A 25,900-nucleotide genomic window follows, 5' to 3' on the forward strand; every position below is an offset into this window, starting at 1 on the left:
TTTATTCTGGTATGTAGAATGTTGTTACTTGATCTGTGAGTTCAACTGCTATTTCAGTCCTTACCTGGAGTTGCCTGAGATATCGGCATGAACGTAGAGATCCTGACAATCGCATTATACTTCCTGTGGGCATCATCTACCGAATCAGTGCTCTTCCTGCAATAAAGCGCATTTATACATTTCATCTAGAGTTCTTATTTTCTTGTTGGTCAACCCTGCACGGCCCTCAGCAAGCTTGATTTTTATTTCTATTGAATTGGACAATATTAAGCACGCATTTTAGAAAGGTGCTCTGTCGTACAATATGTGTATCTTGCGTAAAAAAAAAGTTTGGCCGAGGTAACTGTCTGGTCTATTGATGCAATGTCCAGAGAAATGACCTCTAAAATGGAAGACTTGGCTGAGAAATTTTGAAATCTATTTAATTGCTATTTAGACAACGAAGTGATGCTGAGGGGAAACAAGCCCTCCTAATTGGATTTTTAAGAGCGGCAAGAAATAGAACCACCCCAAAACAGTTTTGGTGTACGGGATGAATATAAAAAGTGGTAGCCTGACTTAAACGATTTGTTGAGAACCTAAGCGTTGACGTTTCAGTTTGTGTCACAAAAATAAGGAATTTGAGGTTGTGGAGAAATACTTGGCTAACATGCGCAAATTGGCAGCTGCTTTTGACCTGAACAATACTGTTGATACCTATATGAGGGATTAGCTGATTCCGGGTTGTTTTTCAAAGAAGATTGAGGAACAACCGTTGGGATCAAGAAATCCTTTACTAGCTAAATCGGTTATAATGGCGAAGAGGAAACATCCATGCTTTACTCTAGAGTGTTCACTAGTGGGGAGGATGGGAGAAGTGCACAGATTGAAGTGATGCATATCAGAGGAAGAATGAGAAAAAATGTGAAGTCGGTGGCAAGACTGAGCACTGTGTCAAATTACAGGGAAGGCTCAAAAATGCATGTGAGAACATTTTTAGGTTGTTGAGCGTAAGTGCAGTAATTGTAGGTCATTCTGTGAGAGTGCAGGGCAAATTATGTTTTACTATGGATAAACAATATTAATAATGATGAGCAGGAAGCCAGCATCTAGAGTTTCGCATTAGAGAAAAGGGATATCAAGCCTTATTTAGGAGTTTGCAAGTCCACTTGTATTGCCACAGCTAAACTGCTAGCACAGTTGAATACCGCATAGAGAACGGTTGTAACAGGCTCATACAGCTCAAGTGATAGCAGACATAATGGCGGACTCTGGATCACCTATTACCATTTTAGTTGACCGCATAAGAATTAAAAAACCAAAAATTATTCTGACGGTCATGAATTCCATTATAAAGACAGTGTACAGGAAATTATCAAACTTAGACCAAGATTTATGTAGCGATTAAAGGCAGAGACATCATCGGCTGGTAGGATCAAGGAAGATCTGATGTCCTTCTTGATCCAGGTTCGATGAACCCAGTTTGCTTGTTTAGTTGATGTAATGCAAGCTCGTGTCATGTAGGTGCAACACCATCAGAATACGACGAGTGCAGAGAATGTTTTATAAAACTTTTGGTCGTATCATAGTTTTTCCATGGATTGAATAAAACCCAAGATTGAGTGAAGGTAATTGTTGATGCACCTAGTCCAATAACAGGCAGAGACTCTTCATTCTCTTATATTGGTGTTAGGGAATATCATGCTCTTTAGGTCGCTGCCTACCAGGCAGCACACCTTTCCGGTTTGCTAATGACATCTTGGGGACATTCAGAGAATTGACCTAGAAATGCATTCCGCCATTTATTTACCATTGGCTTCGTGGTTTGTAACTCACATTTTCTGGCTGTCTGTTTGCTGGCCTTATTTGCTTTAAGATGTCCAGCTCAAGTTTGTCCATTCCGTTACCCAAACCTTGTTTAGTGTATTCTTCCTCAAACTCGCTTCCTGTAAACAGACCTTTAAATCTTGTTCTTATCTTGTTACATCTGCTGTGCATTCAAAGACAAAGGTTAGATATCAGTCTGTGTCTTCCAGGGAGCTTGGTGTTTAATTTTCTTTCTCTGACTTAAAAGTGAGAGGATTTATGTGACAATCATGCTGACTAGCGGGGTCTGCTTGAAGAAGGCCCTGCAAATTTAAATGTCTGTAAATGAACAGTGCTGACGATCAAATCAATACATTGGGCGATAAGATTTTCACATATTATCATTTGTGCGCTATATACTCTTTTCAGTAAAACGGTTTGTGAATGCAAATGTAACGGTAATTTCACTTGAAGATGTGTTGTTTGTAATGACAGTACCCTCCCAACTCATGGATACTCCATGTTACCCTACTCCAGTCTACCCTGCACCACTTCAAACTACGCCACTCCACACACACGTTGTCAATGCACTCTTCTGTGGACCCCTCCTCTCTATGCCTTTTATCTCTACACACCCCACTCCATTCTACTCTATGCCAATGCACTCTACCCCACACTATCTACTATCCACCACTGCCCTCTACACCACTCCACACCATCCTACTCTGCAACACTGCACTCTACACCAATGCACTTTACACCACTTTACTCAAGACCAATGCACTGTCAATCTACTCTGCACCAAATCACTCTAAGTCACTATACTCTACGCCACTGCAATCTACACTGCGCAACTGCACGCTCACGCTCTACTCTATACCACTGCACTCTACGTCACTTCACTCTACTCTGAAACAATTTACTCTGCAGTCTACGGCACTCTTTTGCACTCTGTACCACTCCACACCATGCCACTCCACTTTACCCCAATGTAATCTACACCACTTTACTCAAAACCAATATACTCTGTGCCAGTCTACTCTGCACCACTTCGCTGTGCACCACTCTACTCTATGCCACTGTGCTGTACGCCACTACTCTATATAACTGCAGTCTAACCTGCACCACTCTATTCTGCTCTGCACCACTCCACTCTAAAACAATCTTCTCTACACCACTGCACTCTGTGCTGCTCCACTCTATGCCGCTACTCTCTACACATGTGCCACTCCATGCCACTGCACTTATGCCAGTTGACTCTACACCACTTTACTCAAAACCCTACGCCTCTGTAACTATGCCAGCTACTTTCTACCACTACACTTGACACCACTATACTCTACAATATTCTACTCTGTCACTGCACTCTACGCCACTCGATAGCGTTGTGCTCTATGTCGCTGCACTCCATTCTACACCACTGTACTTTACACCACTGCTCTCTCTGCCACCCTGTTCTGCACCACTCTATGCCATTGCACTTTGTGACATTGCACTGTACCTTGCTCTGTCTACTCTGCATGACTGCAATCAATACCACTGCACTCTATGCCAATGCACTCTACGCCACTGCACCACTCTACTCTATGCCAATGCACTCCACACCACTCTACTCTGCATCACTCCACTCTTATGCCACTGCACTTGACCCTGAACCACTCCACTCTACTCTGCTCCACTCTATTCTATGCCACTTCACTCTGCCACTCTACTCTGCAACAATGCTGTTTCCGCCACTAGATTCTGTGCCACTCTGCCCTGCATCGCTCCACTCTACGCCACTGTACTCTGCGCCAATCCGCTCTATGCCACTGCATTTTATACTAATCTAGTCTGCACCACTGCACTGTACGCCACTATACTCTACTCAGGACACTGCACTCTACGCCATTCTGTCACTTTCCTCTGCACCACTCTATGCCACTGCACTCTATGCTACTGCACTCTACAACAATGAACTCTACTCTACACCACTGCACTCTATGAGACTCTACTCTCTCCCCCTGAACTCTATGCCACTCTACTCTGCACCACTGTACGCCACTCTACTGCACTGTAATCCAGTGCACTCCACACCACTCTAATCTACTGTGCACCACTGCACTCTGTGACAATGCACTCTACACCACTCCAGTCTAGACCACTCCACACCACTGCACTCTACGCCACTACTCTCTACCACTCTACTCTGCACCACTTCACTCTACACCACTTCACTCAACTCTGAAACAATCTACTGAATGCCACTGCACTCTATGCCACTCTGCTCCACTCAGTGCTACTCCCCTCTACGCCACTGCAATCAGTGCTGTGCAACTCTACTCCACTTTACTCCAAATCAGTGTACCCTATGCCACTGCACCTACGCCAACTACTTTAGAGCACTGCACTTTACACCACTATACTCCACAACATTCTACTCTATGCCACTGCACTCTAAGCCACTGCATGCTATGTCACTCTATACCACTGCACTCTACATCACTGCACTCTACGTCACTCTGCTCCACTGTACTTTTTCTTACTGTTCTCTGCTCCTCTCAGCTTCTCACTTCTCTACTCTGCACCCCTTTACTCTTCACCAGTCTACGACCCTTCACTCTGACATTCTATTCTGCATGACTCCCCTCTACACCACTGCACTCTACTCTGCATCACTCAACTCTACGCCACTCTGCTGCACTCTACACCACTCTACTGCACTCTGTACCACTGCCATTTACGCCCCTGCACTCTACCCTGTATCACTCCACTCTGCCACTTCACTCTGCGACACACTACTCCACTTTGCGCCACTACACTCTACGCCATTGAACTCTACGCCACTGCAAACTACAATGCTCCGCTCTACTCTATGCCACTGCACTCTACGCTACTCTACGTCATTGCACTCTACATCACTTTACTCAAAATCAGTGAACTCTTAGCCGCTGCACTCTAGGCCAATCTACTCTGTACCACTGTTCTTTAAGCCACTTCACTCTAGGCCACTCTATTCTACTCCACATCACCATACTCCACCCTGTGATGCTCTACTCCATTAAATTCTGCTCCACTGACTCTCTACTCCACTCTATGCCACTCCACTGTACAGCACTATACTTCACTCTATGCCATTCTACAACACAACTCTGCTCTACGACGCTCTAGGCAACTCCCTCCGTGCCACTCCATTCCACTCTATTCTATGACACACTACTCAACTCTACTTCACCCCACTCTATGCTACTCCACTCTGTGACAATCTACTTCGCTATACGCCACTCTACACTACAACACTCTTCTCCACTCTACGCAATACCCTCAGCGCCACTCCACTCTGTTTTACATCACTCCATGACAGTCTATACCACTCCACTCTATTCAACTCTGACACTTTGCTCCACTCTATGCCTCTGAACTCTACACCATTTCATTCTATGACACTACATTCTCCACGACACGACTCCATGACAATCCACTTCACTCCTTTCCACGCAATTTCAGTCAATTCTACTGTACTCCACACCACTCCAAAACACTCCACTTTACGACACTCCACTCCTCTTTCCTTTGCCCTAGTAAATTTTAGCCACGCTGAACAGAAACCACTCTGGTGTACACATTGCTAAAACATTGGCAAAGCCAAAAGCTGTTGCACATGCGAGACCTATTAGCTTTGACAATGTTTGTTTGTGTGGGTGTGCTGTCATGACAAAAAAGCCATTAAAATCGTAATAAAGAAAGGTAAAACCGAGATAAGAAAGTTTTCATTGAAGTAAAACAGAAATATTTTGAACAAACTCACTCTGAAACTGTTTGTGGCTGGTGAAAAGTGCTAAGTGAAGGTTAATGCCAGTGCTATATAGGGTTGGGTGCTGTCCTTGGTGGCAGACTAAATGGAAAAGAAAGAATGATCGAATTTTTGTTGTGTGCTTTGAAAGTTAACAGGAATTCTTTACAGCTTCCTCTTGTGAGGAAGCAAAATTGTAAACCAAACTTTGCCAGACAAAGAAGACAAGGCGATATTGACTCTATATGGAGTGAGGTATCATTCCTGCTGTAGTGTTTATTAGTTTGGCTAAATTTAAAAGACAAGAATATTACCTGTTTGTCCATATTTTCTGCTTATTTGTTTATTGAAAAATGTATACAAATTACAAAGTCCCGAATATGTGGCGATAGACTTAATACCTTTTATGAATTCAGAGGGAGCATCCAGTGTGAAGAACTAGAATTACAAGTAATTAACTTTTCCATCTTTCTGGGGCAAAGCCACAGGGAGAGTATCATATTGCGTATCTTATCAAGGTTTTAGTTAAGATTTTTACATGCAAGGTGATTAAGGCAATGGAGTGGTAACTCGAGCATTCCAACGAGTCTTTCTTTCCTCCCTTTGGGCTTAACAGAAATGGGGGCTGTCTTGTATGTCGGTCCAGGGGTACCAGGGCTCTTTTCCTCCTTAAATGCTGCATATACCAGTGGCACTAAGAATGTTTTCCTAGTTTTAGAATGAACCTTTTATAGATTTTTTTCAAATAATCAAACAATTGCTTACAACAAATGTATTACTGATTCAAAGTAATATACCACTGGAAGTGCCATTGATAATTTTCAAAAGCAATGCTACCTTCCAAGCTTCATAATCAATTGTTTTTGTTATTTGGTGTGTTTAACAGGTGAGTGCTATATAATGCACAGGATTGAAATTCAGAATGTCATTGTAGGATTAATGTAATAGCCGTTTCTGCAGGCACTAGGAATGGGTAATGCAGTGACTTTGAGTGCATAATATCATCTAAGTGCAGTATAACAAAGATTGTATGTTTGAAAGAGAATAACAAGTTATTCATACTGCCCTTTTCTAAATCAGTGTTTCAGAAAATGTCACGCAGGAAGTTTGCAGCTGGTGAGCTTGTGATGGGTCGCTGGCCAGGAAGTAGTCTTTATTATGAAGTGAAAGTGGTGAGCCTGGATGCCTCCAGTCATCTTTACAATGTAAAATACAAAGATGGAACTACACTGGAACTGAAAGAGAGCGACCTTAAGGTAAGTGAGTGTTGAATACAGTGAAGGGCACTACAGTGAAAATCGATCGAGAAGATTTTTTACATGCCTCCTCACGAATGTCTAGCAATCTTTATTTCATGTTTAGAGGTGCCAGTGGCCTCTCAGTTGATTGGCTCTGTTGCATTTATAAGGAGTAGTCCTTTCTGATGGTCTGCCCAGAATAATATTCTGTGTCAGAGGTCCGCAGTTCATGTTTTTGGCAAAATTGATATAAGGTATTTTGAGTGTTGGTTTTACTATAGATCCCTGTCTTATCTACCCCCTTTGGCCCAGAAACTGACTAAAAGAGAGGGTAAACCAATCCATGTCACAACTTTTTTAATATACTTTGTAGACAACCCTGGGTTAATCTGACCTGGTTTTCCTAGCTAGCGTACAACAATGTGCAGTATTCCTCCACAGGTGTTTCACCTTTTTACTCCTCTATTGTTTTCCATACACATGTTTCTCAGGTAAGTCTTTGAGAGACTTCCAGGGGTGCATCATTGGTGGATGAGCAGGTGCGTTATTTGATGGTTTGTACCTTTAAGTGCAACAAAACTTCTGCTAAGAGCAGAGGCCGAGTACAAGAGTCACACAGATCAGTACTATTATCAAGGCCTGCATTGGCCTAGTAAAAAGGTGTGTCTATTCAAATAAAAGTTTAAGCTTCAATACACGACCCTGTCCGGAGCAGGAACCTGAGTGTCTCCTTTCGGTTACTCTTTCCCATTGCCAGCTTCCATGAGAATCCACCCTCTGTTTCATACATCCCTGATGAAGCTCTAGCCATAACGTTCTGCTGACTGTTCTGTATGTGGACATCTTGAGTACAAGGTGGCTCACATCATAGATTGAGGATGAAATGAAAATAGTCAGTTGTGATATCTATCTCTAATGGTTGTTACAGATCATTAGAGGGCTCTTGACTGGAAACCAGCTTCTAATGTGCATGCCTGATGTTAATAGTGTTCCACAGTCTTTTCCCTTTGAAGCTACGAAGTCATGCTGGGACTTGGGGCAGGGGTTCTGGCAGATGCTGCTGCTGCCAGGGTAAAACCATTGCCCACTAGCTGTGCTCTCTGACTCCTGGGACTCTGGCATGTTGCTCCAGGCATCAATCGTTGTCAAAGCTGGGGTGCTACTGTGGCCTGCCCCTTTCCTCAGTGGATTCCTTCCCGTAAAGATGTTCTACAGTCTGCTCTGCTAAAGGAGACAGACTAAAATCCAGCACTAATGTGTGCTGGCCAGCTACCTATCACGTGGGTATTAGATGGGCGGATCCCACCACATTTGTGCAGTATGAGTTCTTTTCAGGAAGAGTAAGGCAGACTTTTATGTTGTTCATTTGAACACTTCTTGCTTCTGGCCCATATCCTTCTCATGGAGCAGCACCCTCTCCAGGACTCTGTGAGCACACTCATGGTAATCAGAGCATAAAACATCATTGTCGACAAAGGCCCCTTTATCGACGAACTCGCAGCTGCTGACAACTGCATCTATTCAGTTCTCATCCAGAGGATACTCCTCAATAGTCATAATCTATTCAGACTTTTCGGCGGTGTTGGTCTCGGAGTCAGCAGAGAGCGAGGGTCGCTCGTCCCTATGCGCCCGAGATACCGCTCTTGATGTGCCAGCAGCTTCCGCATGGGGGCAACTGGGCGGCGTTGTCGGGATGGTGCGACGCGGGGTTGACAACGGTAGGGGACTTATACGAGGATGGTGTGCTTCTGCCCTACGACTCTATACGTGAGCGTTATGAGCTGCCGTGCGGGGATTACTTGCTTCACTCGGCTCTGGTGTCGGCCATTCAGCGTCGGTGGCGGAGCGGGTTATCGGAGCCACAGACCTCCATATCTTGCCAGTATGTGGTATTGGCGACGGGCACACTCAAGGCGGTCACGTGTTTATATCGGCGGATGACGACGGAACGACTGACCCCTCTTGACGGGTTAAAGCAGCGCTGGGAGGAGGATATTGACAGGGAAATTCCTGATAGGGAGTGGGCCGAATTGCTAGAGCGCCCTTGGAAATGTTCTAGGAATGCTCGCTTTCAGCAGATTCAATTCTTTATTTTGCACCGGGCTTATCTTACCCCAGCCAAGATTCAGAGTTATTTCCATACTCTCACGGCGCTCTGCCCTCGCTGTCGGGCGGAGGGTGCCGACCTCTGCCACATGCTGTGGGGTTGCCCCCAGGTTAGGGACTACTGGAGGGGGGTGTGGACATTGCTATGCACTATCACGGACAGGGAGATTGACTTTGGTATCAGCCCGAGCTTATTACATTGGTTTCCCCACACCTCCAGGAATAAACTGACTAGTAAATTTATTGACCTGGGGCTGGTACTAGCCAAGCGGGAAATAACGGCTAACTGGAAGTTGCAACGGGGGCCACGATTGCAGAAGTGGAGGGCGGAATTTACTAGGTGGGCAGACTGTGAGGCGGTCCATCGAACGCAGTCGGCTGCCCGGGCGCATAGTGACAGGGCAATGGAGTCGGCCCGAGCTTGGGGTGTGCTGGTGGAACTACTGAAAGTTGCTGACCCTGTTGAGGATGAGGCCTCTGAGGCAGAGGTCGGGCAGGTCCCGGCCTCTCCTGCATCTGCATAGGGTAGAGCGTTGAGATTGGGTCAACTGGGTGGTCGGTGGTCCTGGATTGGGACGGTCGGCGATGTAGAGTCCACGACCTGAATGTATTACCATGTATCCTGTGCCACAGTCATGCCGGAGGGGGGGGGTGGGTGTAGGGGGGGTGGTCGGGGGGAGGGTCGTAGCAGGGGGTGGTTGTTTGAAGTTTGAATTTTGTTTGGCTGCTCCAATTTCATGGGGGTACCTTCTGAGTGGAGACCCCGCGCCCTGCGAGTATATGATATGCCTACAGGGGTGCGCCGGGTGGCGGGCCTCTAAGGGTTCTCCTGCAGGGTGGCTGGGGGGGGGCACCGATTTACCCCATGTACTGTGGACTCATAACTGGGAATTTATGCGATGGGAATTGTATATTGCCATGCCCAGGCGGGGGATGGTCGTTGATTGTACTGCTTTCCGAGTGTTTAAATACCAATAAAAAATATTTAACAAAAAAAAAATCAATAGTCATAATCTATGAATAATCCCCGCCCACGTGCGGAATCCCGGAGCATATAGATAATACATATATATACATATGTATGCATATGTGAAAACATATACATGCAGCCTAAAATGTTTCAAACATGGCAAAAAAGCTGAAATTACATATGTTTGCATTGTAGTACCCCTAACCCATAAGGAAAAAAGGAAGCACTAAGCCAATTGTCACACAACAATGCTTTATTGCCATAAAGCAAACTTGTAATTGCAGGCATTTGCCTGTAGGCTGCAGCAGAGTATCAAGAAAACAAAGAAAACTGACACCTTGCCTTTAAGGCATTAGAGTAGGGGGACCGTGCCTTTAAGACCTGCCGGAGACCCCTTGCTCCCATGATGCACCACAGGTGACAGTTAGGTCAGTTCTTTTTTCCGGCTCCTTCTATGAGGATCCTGGAGCTGGAGCTCTTCAGTTTTTTGACTGAAAGTTTTTCTCTTCAGATTTTTTCAGAAAATTCGACGTTTTCTGGCTCCTGAAAGCCTATTCTGCTGGTTTCCTGAATAATTTCAAATTTTTTCCAGTCAGAATGCCTGCTTTATTCAGGAAATGCCCTTCCTGTGGCTATAAGATGGCACTGGCAGAGCTACACTCTGTGTGTATTGTGTGTCTACCAACTTCACACAATCCTGACCGGTGCCCCCACTGCCAGAAACTTTCCAGAATCACTCTGCGCGATAGAGAGCGCATTAAGCTGCATATCCAGCTGGAGAAGGAAAGAAGCCGTTGTGAAGGCGACCATTCATCCTTAAAACCACCCTCTTCAGCTAGACGACTTCAGAAACGGCGACACACCACCTCTCCTGATCCCAGGAAGACCAATTTTCCAGGAGATTCGCCGTCGACGTCGAAGTCAGCGTCTAAAAGACCCAGGACTGCTTCTGCGTCAAGAGATTCATCTCAAAGTCGAGATTCTCCGCCGCATACAAGTCGGCGTCGAGGCACAGCCCTTCGGGCTCGAAGGCTATTAGTCCGATGAGATCCGGACAGTCTCCGTCGACGTCGAGGCTTCCGTCGATGTCGAGACACTCTCCGCCGACCTCGAGGGGGTCAGCGTCGAGAGCTCTGACGACGTATATCTCGCCGCAAGTGGGTCGATCGACGTCACGGCATTCGACGTCGAGAAGATCAACCTCAACTCGACGTCATGGAAGATCGACGTCTAAAATATATCGTAATAAGCGGAGTAAACCTTGGGACATTTCTTGAAGTGCAGCAATCGCTATGCCGATGTGTCGATGAATACCATTGACAACCCGGAAATGTACTAGCGAATTGTCGGCTTATCGGAGGTGAGAGCTGAGCACGTCCCCAAGTAATCCGCGAGTATCCTGCAAGTATCGAACCGAGGCACGATTGTGAGACAAAGCTACACGGAGTTGAGAAAACCGGGAGAAGTTTCTTGTGCAACCGCAGCGGGACAGCTGGGGGAACAGGAGAATCAACCGTGGAAACGCTCCAGTAAGCAGAGAAAAACTGGGTACGTGTCTGATAACCTGAGGAGCCGAACAAGTAAGAGTTGGACTCTCGCCTATTAAGGAAAACAGTGGGTGAGTACAAGTCCAGCATATTACTGCAAAGGATTCCAATTGGGTAAACTATTATGAGTGACGAGGAGTGTTTGGCACGAGAGCTAGAAGCTAAGAAGCTCTTTGAAGATATAACGTTGCCGCATAGAGTGGATAATGTTGTCCCAGCGACAACAGGGGGCAATGACTTATCAAAATTGCTACAGGAGTATGAAAGACTTAAAAAAAGAGAAATCTCACGTTGGTGGGAAGTGGCGTCGTTGCGCCAGTACTTACAAGTTGGTCGGGTCCCAAGAGGACTGAGAATAAAGACAACACCAACCTATGAGAATCCTCATGTTGATATGCTTAAGGAATGGGCAGAAAACAGTGCTGCCAGTTCAACCAATATGATACGCATACTTGTGAAATATGCAGGACTTGAACGTGAAGAAGTACTGGAAAGAATTAAGGAATTAAAAAAAATATTGGATGATCATGTGGAAAAAGGGAGGATTGAAAAATTTAAGAATGAATTAAGATTAAAACTAGAGAAATATGAAAAACGTATAAAGGATAGGAAAGCCACCAAGTTCACACGGGATAGGCTTGACTATGAAGCAGGACGCATCTATACTTTTGCCAAAAAATTTGATTCAGTAAGGAGACAACAAATCCAAAGTGGAATATTTAGACAGCAAGATGTCTCTCAAAATGAAATGAGTGAAATAAGTTCGGATACCGGATCTGAACAAGAACAAGAGATTCGCAGAGATCCAAAAGATGTCCGTTTAGGGGTAACAGATGAGTTCCGTTTTTTACAGTTGGAACGCCAAACGGACTTTCAACCCTCGAGAGGTCGTGGAAGAGGAAGAGGCCGAGGAAGAGGAGGCAAAGAAGGGGTGGAGAAGGATATAGGAGAAGCACAAGAAAAGCAAACAAACGCTCAATGCGGTCCAATGTGAAGAAGGCAACAAGGAAATAATCCCAATAAAACCATTATTAATTTAAGCACGATTTCCCTAAGTGAAGAAGAGGAGAATGTGTTAAATTTGGGACTAACTTACTGTGATGACAATGATTTTAATTATCCTCACAGTAGAATGGACCTATACCAATATGTGCGAAAATTAAAATTAGCTAAAATGTTTGCTAATAAGAAAAGTCTTCTTCCCCCCGCAGAAGTTGATGAAGCAAATCAACTGATGGTATTGGATGCACCAATCCTGGAAAATCTGTTGGGCCTTTGTGAAGAGGATGAGATTAGTCACAGTGAGATACCTGCTGATGCAATTGCCTCAAGGATAGACACTCCATTCAAATTGAAAAATAGCGATCACACCCCATTTAGACTGAAGTTTAAATATATACCGCAGACACCACGTGATAATGTTGATATATTCTCAGACAATGTTACTAGAGACCTTAAAAGTCTGTATAGTAAATTGGCGGAAACCAGGAACAATAAAAAAAGGAAAGGAAGAACTTCCCGTAAAGGGGAGATACAAAGAACAGTGGAGAAAATACAAAAGGACGGTGGTGTCATAGTCAAACCGTCTGATAAAGGCGGAAATGTTGTTTTGTGGGGACGAGATCTGTATAAAAAAGAAGCCTTTAATCAATTAAATAATTTGGAATGCTATAAGAGAATGGAACTGAAAGATTTTATTTTGGTTAAAGAGCAATATTATGAAAGGTTAGATGAATGGAAACAGGAAGAATTAATTAATTGGGATGAATTTAAATTTTTAAAACAACTTAATCCTGTTTTACCTGTATTTTATATGCTTCCCAAAGTCCACAAGAATGCCACCACACCACCAGGGAGACCTATTATTTCCTCGTGTGGAAGTTTATTCGAAAATACATCCAAATATGTAGATTACTTTTTAAACCCTATTGTCAAGACCCTAGCCTCATATATTAAGGATTAAACCGATTTTTTGAAATATATATATGATGTGAATTGGGAGGAGAATAATATGTTATTATTGACACTAGATATAACAACCCTTTACACCAGCATACAACATGAGGATGGTCTTAAAGCTATGGAATTTTATCTAAATCAGAGGCCCTTGAGATTTGCGAGGTATAACTGCATGCTTTTGGAAATGATGCAATGGTGTCTTACCAAGAATATGTTTTTATTTGGTGAAGAGCTGTTCCAACAGGAGAGAGGGACGGCAATGGGTTCCTGCTTCGCCCCCAGCTATGCCAATTTACATCTAGGCTGGTGGGAGGAGCAGGTTCTCAAGGGGCCAAAATTGGAACATTGGCTGGAACATGTTTTGCTATGGGTACGGTTCATAGATGACGTCTTCGTGCTGTGGCAGGGCACGGAGACTGAAGTCGAGCAATTTATGAAAGTTATAAATGATAAAATGCTGAACCTAGTATTCACTGGAAATTACAGCAAAACATGTATAGATTTTCTGGATGTTATGGTAAAGGTAAACAAAGGGAAATTGGAGACAACCATTTTCCGTAAAACAACTGCAGGGAATACAATCCTACATGCAGATAGTGCCCATCCAGCCCCTCTTATTAGGAGTATTCCTTTTGGGGAATTCTATAGAGCCCGCCGAGCATGCAGTAATGATGAAGAATATCTGATCATTGAGGGGGAGATGACTGAAAGATTTGTACAAAGAGGATACCTATCGAGTGTGATTAAGAAGGCCGCTCTGAAAGCTAGAAAAATAAATAGGAGAAACGCATTATTCAAAGCCTCAAAAACAAGCAGGAGAAGGAACAGTAAAGATTGCACGAATAATTGTAGGTTTATAACCACTTTTAACACAAGCCATGTAGAAGTTCAGAAAATCCTGAGAAAACATTGACATTTGATTAAATGTGACTCCGTATTAGGCCCAACGATGAAGAAACATCCAAATATTACATTTCGTAAATCTAAGTCATTAAAGGACAGAATAGTCAGCAGTGAATTCACAGAACGAAAGAAACAGGGGCAGATAAACTGGTTGAGTAAAGTGGGATTTTTTAAATGCTTTAAATGTAAGGCGTGTCAACACGGAGTGAATTGCACGCAATTTAAAACTAGTTTTGATAAAATCATAAAAATCAAAGGGCATTTAACTTGTAGATCTAGCTTTGTAGTGTATCAACTACAGTGTCCCTGTAAGAAGATATATATAGGGAGCACTACTTTACCAGTTTTTAAACGTGTCCTTCAGCATAGAAGAGCAATAGTGAACAAAGATAGAACGTATCCTATTGCTAGACACTTTGAGAGATATCATCAAAGTAATCCTGAGGGACTGAAGTACAGTTGTATAGCAGAAATCCCTAAGAAGAAACGAGGAGGAGACAAGGAGAAAGAACTTAGAAAATTAGAAACCTACTATATACTGGAATTTGACTGTAAAGAGCCCTATGGACTGAATGTGGATGAGGATCTGTTCACCTGTCTCTGAAAGAAGATAAATGAAAAATGAGAAATGAAGAATGATAAAGGTATAATGAATTGATATTTACTATAGATAGAGGTCAGTCATTGCCTACTGATGAAAGTGCCGTTGAAACAAGATTCGTTTTTAATTTTTGAGAATAACAAGAAAGGGAAAGATAGAACAAGGAAAAGATTTTTTCCGCCTTTTGCTTAAAAAAACATTTTTTACAGTAAGCGAAATGAGGGACTAAGGTAAAGGAGTAAAACAAGTAGAAAGATATATAATTTTTTTAGATAAGTAAGGCGTACATGTATATTATAAAAACTTATAAATAAGGACTTAGTTCTATAATACTAAAAAATAATTTCCTATATTATATAGGTTCATTTAAAGCATCATACATTTTATGAATTTAAAAATTGTTTACAAAAGCACTTGCACTTTGTAATGATTAATGGTTGTTGGTTTACATAAGCACTTGCACCTTTGTAACCAAAAGAAATATAAAAGAAACGGTCACGTGATTAAAACGAAGACTGTTTTAGTACTGTATGAATTCAGAGATTGTTTACATAAGCATTTGCACTTTGTAACGATTATTGAATGTTGGTTTACATACGCACTTGCACTTTGCAACTATAACAAACATAAAAGAAACGGTTATGTGATTGAAACATAGACTGTTATGGAAATGAAACATGAATTTCGCCTTACTTTTAAAAATAAGTTTTATTTTTCAACTAGCCCTTGACTGTTGTAAATAATGCACTTGCACTTTATAATAAAAGTAATTGAGTTTTAATTACTGTCCAGGGATAGTTTGAGAAAATATAAAACTTAAAGGTTTTATTTGTGTAGTAAATGATTGTTTTCAAGCACTAGCATGAAACGAAACACAATAATAAAGCCACTCCAAAATGGCGTTGCACTTGAATGAAAATGAAACAAAGGTGAATGTATATGCCAAGTAGAGTAGTCCCTTGTTGCTGTTGAAATGTTTTTTAAACCAATTACAAACGAAAAAGCAATGTCGTGAGCAAGGTAGCGTGAAGCTATCGAAACGCGTCGACAAGCGTCTCGTTGGAATAAAGGAGACCCGTTTGAAAAGAATCCTTTGGTGTGCTGCGTGATTATTCTGGAGAGAAATAATCGGATAACAAATATATACATATATATATGCATATGTGAAAACATATACATGCAGCCTAAAATGTTTCAAACATGGCAAAAAAGCTGAAATTACATATGTTTGCATTGTAGTACCCCTAACCCATAAGGAAAAAAGGAAGCACTAAGCCAATTGTCACACAACAATGCTTTATTGCCATAAAGCAAACTTGTAATTGCAGGCATTTGCCTGTAGGCTGCAGCAGAGTATCAAGAAAACAAAGAAAACTGACACCTTGCCTTTAAGGCATTAGAGTAGGGGGACCGTGCCTTTAAGACCTGCCGGAGACCCCTTGCTCCCATGATGCACCACAGGTGACAGTTAGGTCAGTTCTTTTTTCCGGCTCCTTCTATGAGGATCCTGGAGCTGGAGCTCTTCAGTTTTTTGACTGAAAGTTTTTCTCTTCAGATTTTTTCAGAAAATTCGACGTTTTCTGGCTCCTGAAAGCCTATTCTGCTGGTTTCCTGAATAATTTCAAATTTTTTCCAGTCAGAATGCCTGCTTTATTCAGGAAATGCCCTTCCTGTGGCTATAAGATGGCACTGGCAGAGCTACACTCTGTGTGTATTGTGTGTCTACCAACTTCACACAATCCTGACCGGTGCCCCCACTGCCAGAAACTTTCCAGGCTCACTCTGTGCGATAGAGAGCGCATTAAGCTGCATATCCAGCTGGAGAGGGAAAGAAGCCGTTGTGAAGGCGACCATTCATCCTTAAAACCACCCTCTTCAGCTAGACGACTTCAGAAACGGCGACACACCATCTCTCCTGATCCCAGGAAGACCAATTTTCCAGGAGATTCACCGTCGACGTCGAAGTCAGCGTCTAAAAGACCCAGGACTGCTTCTGCGTCAAGAGATTCATCTCGAAGTCGAGATTCTCCGCCGCATACAAGTCGGCGTCGAGGCACAGCCCTTCGGGCTCGAAGGCTATTAGTCCGATGAGATCCGGACAGTCTCCGTCGAGGCTTCCGTCGATGTCGAGACACTCTCCGCCGACCTCGAGGGGGTCAGCGTCGAGAGCTCTGACGACGTATATCTCGCCGCAAGTGGGTCGATCGACGTCACGGCATTCGACGTCGAGAAGATCAACCTCAACTCGACGTCATGGAAGATCGACGTCTAAAACACCGGACCGCCGGCGAAGGTCGACGTCAAAGTCGCCAATTCGACGGCGAAGGTCGAAGTCACCAGCTCGACGACGACGGTCGGTGTCGAAGTCACCAGCTCGACGACGAAGGTCGACATCGAGGTCTCCGCATCGCCGTAGGTGATCGTCGTCGAGACCACCGTCGAGGGCGGAGCGGCATTCCCAGTAATCGGCACCAATGGTGACACAAACATCATCGACGTCGAGACGTTCGACGTCGAAGGATAGAACTGCAGTGGCCACGGAGAAGATTAGAGCCAGATCCAGATCTTCAGGGGATCGATCATCATCTCCAGGTCTACATATCGTACAGATTTCTCCGGAGAAATCACCTAAGGCTCCAGAGAAGTTTGGACTTTCACCTCGCTGGTTGGAGAATGTGGGTACAGGTGACTGCAGAAGTCCGGGCTCGGACTATTCTTGCACGTACTCTCCCTCCAGGATTTCTCCGCGTAGAAGCAAGTCTCCTCCTGGTAGGCCAAGGTCACCGTCTCCACGCCGTTCACGATCCAGGGATCGTCCTTCCCCTCTCAGAAGACCAAGATCTCCTTCTAAACACAGATCACGGTCCAGGGCTCATCACAGTGACCGTCCCCACAAGAGGCGACGCACTAGATCGCCCACCTGGTCTTCCTCCACAAGGTCCTCAGTCCGGGACTATTCTCCGACCTTTTCCTCTACACCTCCATCACGAGTGTCTCCTATTGATGACATCGCTACTTTCTCTGACGTTCTGGGTAGAGGTGCGCAGAAATTGAACATCACGTTGCACACTCCGGTGGTTCCCACATCAATTATATTTGATACTTTACATCACCGTTCTGCACACAGACCTTTGCTGCCGTTGGTGCCAGGGCTGTTGGAGCCAGTTATGGCCACATTTCTCACTCCTGCTACGGTGGGCTCTGTGCCTTCAAGAATCGCTAAGAAGTATAAGGCTCCTGCAGAGGATCCCTTATTCCTAAGAGCGGAACCGCCAGCGGACTCAGTTATTGTGGCGGTTGCCATGAAGTCCCACTCTGCGTCTGTTTCCTCTTCTGTCCCCCCGGAGAAAGACAGTAAGCAAATGGATTCATATGGCAGGAAGATGTGCAACACTTCTGCTTCATACATGAAGGTGGCTAGTGCTTCAGCCCTTCTGGGGCGTTATGATCGCTCACTTTGGGATTCCCTCTGCAGATTTGCTGAAAAACTTTCAAGGGAAGACAGACAGGATTTCAATGAAATTCTCCTTGAAGGTGGGCTTGTAGCCAATCAGATCATAAGTGCGGCTGCGGATGCTTCGGACCTCGCCGCACATGGCTACTCCCATGGCGTATGCTCTCGTCGCTCAGCCTGGCTGCGGCTAACGGGCCTCAAGCCCAATGCTCAAAAGAAAATTCCTAATTTGCCTTTAAACGGTTCATCCTTGTTTGGGGCTCACGCTGATGACCAAATGAACAAGATGAAAGCAGAGATGGACACCGTTAAGGCTGTTGGGCGGGAAAAGCGCAAGGAATATCGGAAGTGCTTTCGTCAGGGTGACAAGCGCGCTTTTCATCAGCGCGTTCAAACACCTCAATGGTCCTCTCAGAACCAGCAGAGGTCCCAATTCCAACAAAGGGGTCGTGGCAGAGGAAACGCAAAGCAACAACAGTCCTCCACCAAGCAGCCCTCCAAGCAGTGAGGTCTTTCTTCCTCCGCGCCCGTTCGCCACTCCGGTAGGAGGAAGTATCAGTTTTCACCTGGAAGAGTGGGAAGCTATCACAAGAGACAGATGGGTCCTGAATATTGTACAGCATGGCTACTTGCTGAGGTTCAAGTCTCCCCCTCCGCAAGTATCCCCACGGAGGCAACACCTTCCTCAAATTCAAAATCGGCTTTTACTGGACGAAGTAGCTACTCTCCGCTCCAAGAACGCCATAGAGGAAGTACCACCCCTGCAAAGAAATCAAGGAGTATACTCCCGCTATTTTCTAGTTCAAAAGCGAGGAGTAGTCAAAGAGTACAGACCCATTCTCGACCTGTGTCTGCTCAACGGATTTGTCAAGAAGGAAAAGTGCAGAATGCTAGCCCTGCATCAGATCTACCCGCATCTTCACCAGGGAGACTGGATGTGTGCCATCGACCTGCAGGATGCCTATTTTCATTTTCCTGTCTCAGTGAAACATCGAAAATTCCTCAGGTTTCAGATCTCTCGTCAGCACTACCAGTACAGAATTTTGCCTTTTGGCCTCAAATCCGCCCCACGGACATTCTCCAAGTGTATGGCGGTGGTAGCTGCCTTCCTCCGCAAATGGAAGATCTTCGTCTATCCCTATCTAGACGACTGGCTCCTGAAGAGTTCCACTCCTGTTCTACTCCAGAGCCATCTCTCGTTCTGCCTCAATCTGCTACAGTCACTGGGATTACAAGTCAACTACAAAAAGTCGGTCCTCAATCCCACTCAGCGGATTCACTACCTGGGCGCCTCTCTGGACTCCGCAAAGGCAAGCGTGTGTCCTTCGGAGGAGAGGTTATTATCCATGCTTCAGAAATGTCACACACTTCTCGACACTGCATTCCCCATAGCCAGGCAAGTGTTGTCACTTCTGGGGTCGATGGCTTCGTGCATTTACATTGTGCCCAATGCACGTCTTCACATGCGTCCTCTACAACAAACGCTAGAGGATCAGTGGTCGCAGAGGTCAGGTCGCTGGGAAGATCTGATCTCTCTTCATCAAGCCGCCAAAGACTCCATCAGATGGTGGATGAAACGCTCCTATCTGCTTCACGGCGTCCCCTTCCATCAGACGCCTCCGACACAGACAGTGGTCACAGATGCCTCCAGGCAGGGCTGGGGTGCTCATATGGACCAGCTTCAGGTACAAGGTCTCTGGTCCAATACCGAAAAAAGTTATCACATAAACTTCTTGGAGCTACGAGCAGTCCATCTGGCTCTCAAATCCCTGTATCCGTCCCTCCAAACCAGCCCCGTTCAGATTCAGACAGACAACACAACAACTATGTTCTATCTGAACAAGCAAGGAGGCACCAAATCACGAGTCCTATCTCTGGAAGCTCAGTCCATTTGGCAGTGGCTACTGGCGAGAGGCCTTTCGATCATCGCTGTTCACCTGCCAGGGACCCTGAACGTGCAGGCATACGGCCTCAGCAGATACTTTGTCGAAGCGCACGACTGGGTGCTCAACGAGGACGTCGCCCAAGAGATCTTCCGGCAGTGGGGAGTAGCGGACATCGACCTTTTCTCAGACGCGGCAAACAAAAAATGCCCCGTCTTCGCCTCCAGGTTTCCCCAACAGGGATCTCAGGGGAACGCACCTTTGATCAGCTGGTCGCGGACATTGCTGTATGCTTTTCCTCCTCTCCCTCTCATCCCAGCAATGATACAGAAATTCTACAGGACCAGAGCACGGATGATCCTTATAGCTCCGGAGTGGCCCCGCCAGTGGTGGTACCCGGATCTACTCCAGCTGTAAGAGGAGCCACACCGGAGATTGCCTTGCCTGCCGAACTTACTGACCAAGAACCAGGGGACAGTGTTCCATCCCAACCTCCCCTCTCTTCGCTTGACGGCATGGCTCCTGAAGTCATCCAGTACGGACATCTAGATCTTCCGGCAGACTGTATGAACATTCTTCGAGAAGCAAAAAGGCCTTCCACTAGGAAGTTTTATGCCTTCAAGTGGAAGAGGTTCTACATTTGGTGTAGAGATAACGCCCTTGATCCAATCCAGGGTCAAGAACAGGCTATTCTCCCCTACTTATTGCACTTGGCAAAGTCTGGTTTAAAGTATACATCTATCAGAGTCCACTTAGCTGCTATCACAGCTTATAGAAAATCTCCTACCCAGGCTTCATTCTTCCCGATGCCGGTAGTCAAAGATTTCCTAGAAGGGCTTAAGAAAGTATTTCCACCAGTGAGGTCTCCTACCCCTCCCTGGAAACTCAACATTGTTCTCTCTAAGTTGATGGGAGCTCCTTTCGAACCTATTCATAAGGCATCTTTGCAGCATCTGACCTGGAAGACTGCCTTCTTAGTAGCCATCACTTCTGCCCGCAGGGTAAGTGAGATTCAGGCCCTCTGCTGTAAGGAACCTTACACTGTTTTCCATGCCAATAGAGTGATTCTACGTACTCATCCGAGCTTCCTGCCCAAGATGGTCACGGATTTCCACATTAATCAGGTTATCACGCTACCCACTTTCTTTCCTTTGTTTGCATAACTGCTATACGAATGTGATGTTAATGCATGTTCTAGATGCTGGATTGCTCGTCCGTGAGATTTTGGGTATGGGCTTGCTACTCTATTCATAGATTATGACTATTGATGAGTATCCCCTGGATGAGAAGGATTAGTTACTTACCTGTAATCCTAGTTCTCATCCAGGGATATACTCATCAAAGTCATAAGCGACCCACCCACCTCCCCGGATGAGCATTTCTCCTCAAGTTATTGTTTATTGATTGCAGTTCTACTCAGGTGCGATTGCACCGTCAAAAAGAACTGACCTAACTGTCACCTGTGGTGCATCATGGGAGCAAGGGGTCTCCTGCAGGTTTTAAAGGCACAGTCCCCCTACTCTAATGTCTTAAAGGCAAGGTGTCAGTTTTCTTTGTTTTCTTGATACTCTGCTGCAGCCTACAGGCAAATGCCTGCAATTACAAGTTTGCTTTATGGCAATAAAGCATTGTTGTGTGACAATTGGCTTAGTGCTTCCTTTTTTCCTTATGGGTTAGGGGTAATACAATGCAAACCTATGTAATTTCATCTTTTTTACCATGTTTGAAACATTTTAGGCTGCATGTATATGTTTTCACAAATGCATATATATGTATATATATGTATTTTCTATATCCTCCGTGATCCCGCATGTGGGCGGGGATTATTCATAGATTATGACTTTGATAAGTATACCCCTGGATGAGAACTAGGATTACAGGTAAGTAACTAATCCTTATTAACCCACAGTTTTCCAAACTTTTCATGTTGGTGACTCACCTTTTGGAGATGCATCGTTTTTGGGACACGGTAAGGCAATGTGGCGAGCGATCCTGAACCACCTAAGGGGGATTCGGGGGGCTTCTCCCCCGAAGGAATTTATTTTTAAAAACAGTGGGCAAATGGTGGATTTTCAAGCAAATTTGAGAAAGCAGGAAGGTTACTAAAGCAATTGTGAATCTGTTCTGACAAAGACAGTGACTGGCAAAACTGGGTGTAAGTTTAGGTTTGTGCCTGAAGCAAGAATATAATCATGCACACATGGACACATGCCCCAGTGATTTAGGGAACAAAAGGGGTGGGTGCACGCACTGCCAACCCTTCCAACCATGCACAAAGTCCGCCTGCTGCAACACATGAACCGCAGAATTTTTTTTTCAGGTCTCGCTCTTTCTCACAGGCGGGCCTTGGCTATATGTTCCCACCATCACTGATCTTCCGGTAAGAGCACCAATCACAAGCAAGGAGTTGAAGCTGCCACTCTTTTCACACTTCACCCTCCAACCACTTCAGGTTCTCTCGAGCTTAGTTTCCCAGTGATGGTTTAAGTCAAACATAGCCACTGTCAGTGTACATTAGGATCACTATGTTCCCATTTCTATATTTATACGGAGAGAGACGTAGCCTAACAGCTAGGGCGGTCGACCTCGGAGCTGAGGAACAGGGTTCGAGTCTCGGCAGGGACGCTCAACATTCTGTGATTCTGGGCAAATCACTTAATCTCCCCGTGCCTAACAAAAAATTTAAATGTCTGAAACGGAAAACAAGTTATAATAGTTCCTTCCAGCATGCATGGCCCCCACACAATTCCAGCAAGGGCCTACAATAGAAGATATATTGAATGGTTCATTGCATGAGAAAAAGAGAAATGTATGAACAATTACCAATATCTCTTTAATAAAGGTCTGAACAAGTTTTCTTATTTTAAAATGGGAGGAACAATGTTAAACTATAATTAATGGCTCACAATGAACTATCACATCTGAAATCATAAAAACTGAATTCCATCCCCTGGCGATGCTCGCAAACAAAACAAACTCACCCTAGTGACCTGGCTGTCAACCGAAGCTGCCACTTAAGAATGCTCCAGAAAAAAAATATATACCAAACAGTGGGGTATTGCCAACAAGACAGCCCCACAAGCGCTACCCCTGACATCCTCATCCAAATCCAAGAGGAAAAATGCTTCTTTGCTACACAGTTCAAGACCAAAGGATTGACATCACCCAAGCAGGCAAATAACATAAAATGCATTCTGAAAAATGATATGGGCGAAAGCAATAAAACGGATGGCAACATTCAGAACATGAACATACGCTAGTAATGCACTTACAGGAGATGGAAAATACTCGATGAACCCAAGACGTTAAGCGTTTTTCCTTCTAAAAGCGCACCAACTCTTATGTTGACTGACAAAACATAAGACTTTTAATGATCATGGGGCAATTTAACGATACAGCTCCCAAAACAAATGGCAGCAACAAAACTAGAATACATACAATATAATTAATAACACATGCAATATAATTAATTCCAGAAAAAAACTGGTGAAATGGTGTGGTGCCAATACAGGTGGAAAGGAATGACAATGAACAAGTCTCTGGATGCAATTGGTTCCAACATGGTAAAACATTAACCATGGGAATGGTAGGACTGACTACAAAAGGCATTTAACTATAGAACGAAAGTGAACAACAGCAAGCAAATATAAATCTCTATAAAATATGGTGAAATGCATTATACGTCAAATTAAAATGTAAAGCGGGCCCAATGTATTTGCCTAACACTACAGGTCAATCTAAGCGCCTTCTTCGTTGGAAAATCTGTCACTGCAGGGCCTCCGGGAGATGTTTGGGTCAGCCTTACCTTAGTTATGGATGCGTCTGTGCCTCGGTCGGCCTCCCGCTCACACTGCATCCCCACATAGGTGATAGTGCTGTGTTCTGACCAATAGCGAGCAGACTGACTCTCGCTTTAATTGCTGCACGGTCTCTTAAGGCGAAGCTGGAGAAATCTGGTAGAGCAAGCTGCTGACAGCCTGTGAGCTCGCTACCAGAGCACACTGGCAGTTGTGTAACTGCGAGGTGTCTGCAGCAGCAAAGCTTTCAGCTGGTAGATGTCAGTCAGCTCATGTTTAAAGTGTCCAGAGCACATATGTGAAGCAGGTGATATATTTATAGTGACCAGAGCACAGCTGTGAACTTGAAGCAGGAGGTATGGGCTGCTGCATGGCCTCTGGGAATTCCAGTGTCATCTACAACAGGACGTCTACAAAAGAAGCACTGTGGGTTCAGGCGAATGAGCATAAGAGACCCCCAGGTTTTCAACAGGAACATACGGTGGTGGCAGGAAGTCTTAGCAACTAAGGGAAACCCCATCATAGTGTTGTGAGCGGTAACTTATGTTCTGGCTATGAACAAGAACAAACGGATTGTGGAGAATTCATCTATCAATGAATAAAGCTTGGGCATCAGCTCGGGTGCCAATGTCGAGGCGCAGTGTCAGGGCGAACAGCAAAGTTTCTATATTATGCTGATTTAAAAGTATATTTTAGCAGTGTAGTAGGGAGTGAATTAATCTTCTCCTTATTCGGGTGGCCAGGGATCTACCATGCATGCAGGATGTGTATCATGTGTTCGGTGTACTTGCCATATGTACAAGCAGGCCCTCTGGAATTATGTAGTTCTCCAGCTTTAGCGTTTTCTGCATAATTATATATTTACCACGTTTACCACAGAACATGGCATCTGCTGCATAATTTACATACTTCATCAAAAAAATGTAAGACACCCTTTTTAGGTCTCGGCTGGCGTAGGCTGCGCAGACATGTGCAGTCTCGCTGGCGAGATTTAGTGTTAGCAGGGTATTTTCAGTAAGGGGCTTTAAGCCACGCCCCTCTGTTCCATTGGCTGTCGTCACCGTTTATGCTAAACGGTGGACAGCCATTGGAACAGAGGTGTCTATGACGTTTTTGCTTTGCCTTACTTTTGCCGTAAAAGCTTGTTTATTGTATTTCGGAGCAGGGTGCCCGCTTCAGGCACACCACGCTCCGTTTATTTACTTATTTGCCTGGCGGACTTGTGGCTGTGCGGTGGGGGAGGAGGGGCTGCTCACGCCACGCCAGGCAGACAGAATCCATAGTATCGACATGCCTGTCAGGGCGCAGAGTTCAGTCCTTCCGTGATGGGTTCAGTGGCGAGGAAAAGGAAATACAATTGCTGTGAATGGGGTGGGGGGGGGGGACTGAAAACATGAACTTGCCCGCTCAGATGTTGCCCTTTCCAATGCTTGCAAAGTAAGCAATAGTAACATTTAACAGCAGCCGCTTTTGTTTAGGATAAATAAACCCGGCATGATGTGTGTTTACACCGGGTCCTTCTCTCCAGGCTTCGCGTCTTTCTATGACCCGACTCCGCTCAATAGTAACTTTTTGGGGAAACACTGCGAGGCGTGGCAGCACTTCATTCACCTAATGTTCGATATTGTCATTAGCTGCATCCGTGACTCTAACCCCAGAGGGTTCTGCTGGTAGTTTTCTCTGTTTTTTGTCTCGCTTTCTTCCGCACATTCCTGTGACATGGAGCTCGTTTTACAGGCGCGAGTGATTGAGAGAGAGAGAGAGAGAGGAGGGGAATGGTGAGAGAGGAGGGGAATGGCGGGGGAGGAGAGCGCAAGCTGGTTTGTCCAGAAACAGAGTTGCCTCTGGCAGAGTAAAAGAAACTTGCAGCTTTCACTCGTAGACT

The 25,900-nt window shown here is 44.9% G+C and overlaps 1 protein-coding gene across 5 annotated transcripts in view; it reads left to right on the forward strand.

The window, feature by feature from the left end:
* LBR (lamin B receptor) overlaps positions 1-25,900 on the forward strand; it is an 806,934-nt gene that overhangs the window by 167,718 nt on the left and 613,316 nt on the right. For all 5 annotated transcript variants that reach the window (XM_085610386.1, XM_085610387.1, XM_085610389.1 and 2 more), the window contains exon 2: positions 6,638-6,813. In XM_085610386.1, the coding sequence (XP_085466512.1) occupies positions 6,649-6,813 (165 nt within the window). In that variant the 5' untranslated portion in view covers positions 6,638-6,648. The remainder of the gene's footprint in view (positions 1-6,637; positions 6,814-25,900) is intronic.

Source organism: Triturus cristatus, chromosome 6 (assembly GCF_964204655.1).
Source record: "Triturus cristatus chromosome 6, aTriCri1.1, whole genome shotgun sequence".
Classification (NCBI taxonomy): Eukaryota; Metazoa; Chordata; class Amphibia; order Caudata; family Salamandridae; genus Triturus; species Triturus cristatus.